The following is a 6,830-nucleotide window of genomic DNA, read 5'->3' on the forward strand; positions in this document are numbered from 1 at the left end:
ACAGGGGCAGATCCAGACTTATGGAAAGTGGGGGTCAAAATTTAACTGAGGCACTACATTGTTTCTGGTTTGATAAGGTGAGACCAAAAAAAAAAGGTCACAACTAGCTGACAATAGCTGCCCACCTCACCAACCACGCATTTATAGCTGATAAAGTACATAAAAATCCTTAAATAGCTCACTACACGCTGTTCTAATACTGTGACTGCTTATTAGAGTGACTGCTCTGTTAGAGTATCTCGATCTTGGTATACTAATAATTTTTGGAGGGGGGTCAAGAGCCCCCTTTGACCCCCTCCCCCCCCCCCCCCTCAACCTGTATCCGCCCTTGATTCCAAATAGCTAATTTTACCATGGATACTACATGAATCTTACAACTAGGGACTTGTGAGAAGGCTTGGTATCTTCTGATGTCTGGCTAATTACTTATGTCCCTGTCCAGCTTAGCCCCCCTTTCAAAAAATCACCCCCGGGTACTAGGTGATACAAATTATAGGTGTATAATTACTAACTTACCACAACTGGATGTCAGGAATTAGTGTGATACCAGTTCTCAGCTATTCCGGATGCAGCACAGGCACCATGCTACAGCTGACTATTCGCCATTTTGTCTTGCACGTCTACACTAAGGTTAATGGATCACGTGATTCTTTGAAAAGTACTTAAAAGTTCCCCGTATAAGGTATGGAGTTGCTTACTTAAAATTTCCCCGTAATATAAGTGGCGTTGCTTACTTAAAGTTTCCCCGTATATATCAAGGAATTCATTACGTTTTTAAGTAAATATATGTAGGACCCCCCAAAAACGATTCATCGCAACATCCAGACGAGCGCCATCTTGAGTATTCGAAGTAGCGAGAGGGTACTCGGCTGGATTTGAGACAGGTTGCAGTTCAGGCTCAACTATGAACTGAGAACAAACTTCAGTCAATAGAGAAGCTATAAGGTCCCTGATATCATTGTGTTTCAAAGTAGGAAGTCCACCCTTTGGACATGATAGCACGTGCTCAACGGAGAAGGAGGAACCACAAGCACAAAGGTAAGAAGCCCTAAGAGGAGACCAACCGCAACATGTATTTTTGCATGTTTAATACAATTTTTCCATAGATCAGTGTATTTGAATTGAAGGCTGCATATGCATCTTATGACAGCCTCAGGTAGTTACTATACAGTACAGTGTATGTTTTAATTTTTAATCATTAAATGTTGCATATATATAGTTGTAACTAACTATAGTGTCACCAAAGACAAAATTTATACAACTACGTATTTATTGTACTACACGATAAGCGATGATAAAAATAGTAGCTCTCAAATTTTCACCAGGTTATTATAATGTTGGTGCATATCTCCCTATGAAGATCTAAAGTACTGTAGTTCTGGAAAAAAGGCTCTGCTATTAACTAGCTATATGCATAATAAATGCATGCTTTTATACATCATGTAGGTTAGGGAATATATGTACTCATGTTTATACAATTTTCATAGTACCAATGCATGCAGTAATTATATCATGCAAGCTTCTTTATCACTATCAATTAAACTTAGGAAAAATACCCCCTGGCTAACAATAGCTTAAGCAGCCATTCAGTGTTCTGCCCACATAGCTATGTATATAGACTTTTGTCTGCAATGAAATGTTCATTTATACACCTACATTCCTGTGACTTTAGTGTGATGACAGTGCATGGATTCCTAATCTGACAGCTAAAATACAAATTACATTTCACATACAGTGTAAGTACTTTGTATGTTCTTATTGTGGTGTCTATTAATTGGTATATAAAGCTAGCTATACTACAGTAACAAAGAAAGCTATATACTACAGCAGTGATAGTTAAGCCAACAGACCACAACTCAAGAAGCAGTAGGTATGAATTAATCATGCCAGCAAGCAGCCTAGGTGATGGAGATTATGCATTATATGCATGCATATAGTGCAGGGTGTAAGTATAATAACATGCAATTTACATGTAGCTAATGCAATCATGCATGCAGCCATACATTTGTTATCACTGAATGGAATTCAAAATTTCTAATTGTATCTATTTATATAACTAGCTAGCTAACAGCGTATTATACACGATGCACTATTATGGCTAGCTAGCCTAGTTACGTAGCTGGCGGTGTATCCAGTTCTTTTACAACGTAAATTTGTAGTATGCTTTCTGAAGAACTAGTCATAATACCTTCAACCATGTACTTATCATTCAGTTTCTTGCTTTCCCAAGTATCATTCCCAACGAAATAAGACTGTTTGTTATACATTTCGTTGAACATAGTGGAGTTTGCTTCCTGGTGGCCGTTATATATTTTGACATTCCAACAATTATTGTACAAGTTGTAGTCAAAGGGAACACTAAACATTATTGCAAGGGTGTCTCCATCGTCCATGTTATATGCTATCACTCCTACGGCGCCTGTAGCAACTGGCCCCAAAGTTTTACGAGCGCCATATGTGAAACATTTCCTCACATCAACTTTGTAAGGTATTATCACGTCGGAGGCACCGGAACCGAAGTAAACGCTGCCCTTTTTCCACTTGCTGTCAGTACCATTGAACACTCCCATTGCAATTTTTCTTGCTGCTGCTTCAATTTCTCCCAAGACTCCTTTGATCACATCTAGAGTTAGTGCAGTTATTGCAACACCTGCTACTATCTCTTCAGCCATGCCGGGAGGGTCACAATTAGCCTGATCAGGCTGCGCTATAAGATTACAGATTGTTTTCGTAGCGTTAGCGAAAGATAACAGTCAACCTTCCTGGCTTGAGCTCTCAAATGGTTCTAACTTCGTAGAAATAAAGTGGTATCACGTCACATTATTATGGCTTATATAGTCTCGTGCATCCCTCGGGAATAAGCTCGGGGCAAACGTCCGAGATTAGCCACTGCGCGCATCCTCGCGACTTAGCCATTAATATTAGAGGCGCATTTGAATGTCGAAGGCAGGCGTAGGCGTTGAATGGTGGCTGACCTATCTCGACCACCATACTTACGGGTATCAAGCGTTGTGAAAATAGTCAAATACATGCGCGGGCGCTGATAAAAAGCAGAAAAATTAATAGCTAAATTTCATGGCCAATTTTTCAGGGACCACTGCATGGCCCAATTGCCGAATAGCAACAAACTAACCGTCCAATACTTAGTAACCATACATCTAAATTTTGCTATATACTAAGGAGATACCGGGGTTTTCAAGTCTGTTGTCCTATTATAATTGCGCATGCGCTAAAAACCTACTAACTGAAGGGCCATTCACTGGTGATAAAGGAGTCACAACAACACAGTGAGTAATAGTTTTACCACATTTACAATCATCCATCATAATAGGGCACAAACAGTTACCTGATCTCACTTGAATCTGCCATTTATTTCGCACTGCTAAGCGCATGCGCCATGATACATAGGACAACGGACTTGAAAACCCCGGTAATGCTGTTGATTGCACGAATCTTTAAAAGTTGCATGACGCATGCGCGAGTGCGTATACCAGATTAAAAACATTTCATTTCACGGAACAGGTTGCTGATGTCTGGGACCAAGATTCTCGACGTTAGCATCTTGTTCCGTGAAACAAAACATATTGAGTCGTGTGTGCGCCTGTACGCATGCGTCACGCAATTTTTAAAGATTCATACAATCAGCGGTGCTGCGGTTTTCCAAGTTATTATTATGATTATATTATATTGGAAAGACAGCAATGTGCTGATATACATCCAATAATATAAATTGACTTATAAATGTTGGTCTAGGAGTTTGTCATAACTAGATGGTGGCAGCTCATTCCATTCTTTAGTAGTTCTGTAAAAAAAGCATTCTTTATGATGTTGGGTGCATGATGGTGGTGTAGTTGGTGGAATTGTCTGGTGGTGGAGGTCTGTGGCAAAAAATATTGTGGCATTTGTATGGCTGGTTCTTGATGGTGAACAATTCTAGATAAGGGTGTCAATCTACTGGTTTTCTGTCTTTCTTCAAGTGTAGACCAATTAAGATCTTTCAACATGGATGAAACACTACTATGGAAATTATAGTTGGAAAAAACCCACCTTGCTGCTCGTCTCTGTATCATTTCAATTTTGTAAATTAAAGATTTCTGGTACGGGTTCTTGCAATGCAAAGCATCATGCACTATACGACCAGCTATAGGAAATATTGAAGGAATTGATGGCAAAGTTTATACCTCAGATATAGATAAATCCAATGCACTTAGCTAACAAGTTCTTTTCCAGAGTTTTTGCAAATGAGGACCCAAGTACAGCACCAACCTTTAACATAGACAAAAGTGATGACGTCTCATTATCCAGTATTACCATAGATCCATCTATTGTGTCAGAAAAATTAGCTTCTCTTAGAACTGGTAAGGCACCTGGACCAGATGGATGGCCAGCGGAGGTTTTCAAACAGTGTGTAGATCAGTTATGTATTTCCCTGTCTATCCTTTTTAACAAATACTTAGAAAGTAGTGTACTGCCAGATGGTTGGAAAATTGGTTACATAACACCTATATACAAGAAGGGTAACGAGACTAAAGTAAATAATTATTGTCCCATTTGTCTAATGTCTATTGTCATTAAAATATTTGAAGCTGTTATAAAGGATACTCTATTCAATTACCTCTCTGACAATAACTTAATCTCACTTAATCAGCATGGGTTTGTTCCTAGAAGATCATGTTGTACTCAACTACTACACTCATGCTTTAAATGATTGGACCATATCACTTGATGAACGTCTCTCTACTGATGTTGTTCATTTTGATTTCTCAAAAGCATTTGACAGCGTCCCACATACCAGACTTTCATTGAAACTTTAAGCATATGGAATTAACGGTCAACTTTTGAGCTGATTCAAAGTTTTCTTACAGGTTGATTACAGTGTGTTAAAATTAATGGTGTCTTGTCATCTTGGGTACAGGTTTCCAGCGGTGTCCCACAAGGTTCAATACTTGGTCCATTATTGTTTTCTCTATATGTTAACGAACTGCCGTCACTTGTCTCCAGTCAGTTACTGATGTTTGCAGATGACATAAAGCTCTATCGTACTATCCATTCTTCTGAAGATTGCCTTGTACTGCAAAATTACATAAATATCTTGCTTGACTGGTCAAAACATTGGTTATTATCTTTTAATATTGTAAAATGCAAGGTCTTACATATTGGTAATGCTCCATACACTGGCAATTATACTATAGCAGGAATCCAGCTGGAGTTATTGGTAACATTCGAGATCTTGACATACAAATTGACTCAAAATTAAAACTTTCATATTCACACAGACATGGTAGTTAAAAAGGCCTACCGGATTCTAGGTCTCATCTGCATGTAAATCATTTGAGTGTAAAGACTCTGATGTCATGGTAAAACTATATAAAACACTTGTTCGCCCAATTGTTGAATATAACAATGTCATATGGGGACCTTCTTACACACTTGACAATCAAAAACTTGAAAGAATACAGTGTAAAGCAACTAGAATGATTCCATCTATCAGCCATTTATCATATTATGACAGATTAAGACATCTAAAAATACCATCTTTACAACACCGTAGATGAAGGGGTGATTTGATCTATTTGTACCAAATTCTCAAAGGCAGTTATGACATAGAAAATCATTTATTTACCCCATTCACTTCTACTGCAACAAGAGGTTACACAAAGAAATTATTCAAATATCACACTAATACATATACAAGATCTAATTTTTATAGCAACAGAGTAATCAATGACTGAAATCCATTATCCCAATATATTGTTGATTCTCCCTGTCAATGATTTTAAAACACTGCTGGACAGACATTACAGCAATTGCTTACTTGATTTTGTATATATTAATTAGAATAACTAGAGTAAGCCACCAATGTTCAACCACCATTGGTTCGGACGCGATTTTTCTTCAAACCCGTGAAGAAAAGTTCTGCTCTTGCTATGCCTTTGGAGAGGTTTAGGCCAAAAACTCTTGCATGCAAAATTTCAGACCTGCAGCTTTCTTCTTCTGGCTGCAGGAGCTGCAAAAGTGACCTGTCCGAATGTTCTCAATTCTCGGACAAAAGTATGTATTACCGGTGGAGTGGCACTGCTCGTAATTCTTGAAGCTGATCAAGTCTTTCTGTGCTTGATATGAAAGAGCAACTCTTATACTCTCCAAATATATGCAGATATTTGGCTTAGTCCTTATTGGCTGTGAATTACAAAGCTCCAAAGTCACCTCTGTCATGCAATCTTAAATTCGGCCACATGTGAAGTTCGTGCAAATCAAATAGTTACCTATATTGAATTCAAAGCTATTTTTATGAACATTGAGAGCATCAGCTACCGTTCAATAGTAAATAGATACATGCACGATGACCGCACCTTGATTTTTCCAGAATAGCTACATTGCATTTAGGCTTCTCTGACAGTAGCAGCCTAGCTACTGCACCCAGCATACATATACACAATCCAAATCCACTTAAATGGAGTTTTGACTAGCTTCTGTTATAAAAATGTCAAAAATTTCTTTCCAAAATGTCCAGGACATTAGCCAGATCGAAACACTCTAATAGAACAGTCACCTATTATACAATTGGAGCAGTTAGAAAAGCTGAGGGCCACTCCCAGGCACATTCACTTTAATAAGACTATTACTATGTGAATTTCGTTGATTACAATGCTTAAATACTGATTACTTGTGATAATACATTGGCTGATCATTATATTAGAGTAATTGACTGCTCTATTAGAGTATTTCGATCTGGCTAATGTCTCCTGGACATTTTAAAGAGAAACTTTTGACATTTTTAAGACAGGGGATAGTCAAAACCCATGTGTGCTGGGTGCAATAGCTAGGCT

At 38.2% G+C, this 6,830-nt stretch overlaps 1 protein-coding gene across 1 annotated transcript; it reads right to left on the reverse strand.

Annotated features, from left to right (window-relative positions):
• Positions 1 to 2,111: 2,111 nt before the first annotated feature.
• On the reverse strand, positions 2,112 to 2,672 carry LOC136255174 (DELTA-sagatoxin-Srs1a-like). The gene has a single exon (XM_066047894.1). The coding sequence runs from the start codon at positions 2,670 to 2,672 to the stop codon at positions 2,112 to 2,114; it is 561 nt and encodes a 186-aa protein (XP_065903966.1).
• Positions 2,673 to 6,830: the final 4,158 nt, after the last annotated feature.

The sequence above is a fragment of the Dysidea avara genome, chromosome 5 (genome assembly GCF_963678975.1).
Source record: "Dysidea avara chromosome 5, odDysAvar1.4, whole genome shotgun sequence".
Taxonomy (NCBI): Eukaryota; Metazoa; Porifera; class Demospongiae; order Dictyoceratida; family Dysideidae; genus Dysidea; species Dysidea avara.

Bases quoted from the DNA above. Each gene is read 5' to 3' on its own strand.
- LOC136255174 (XM_066047894.1), bottom strand. From the start codon at position 2,672: ATGGCTGAAGAGATAGTAGCAGGTGTTGCAATAACTGCACTAACTCTA.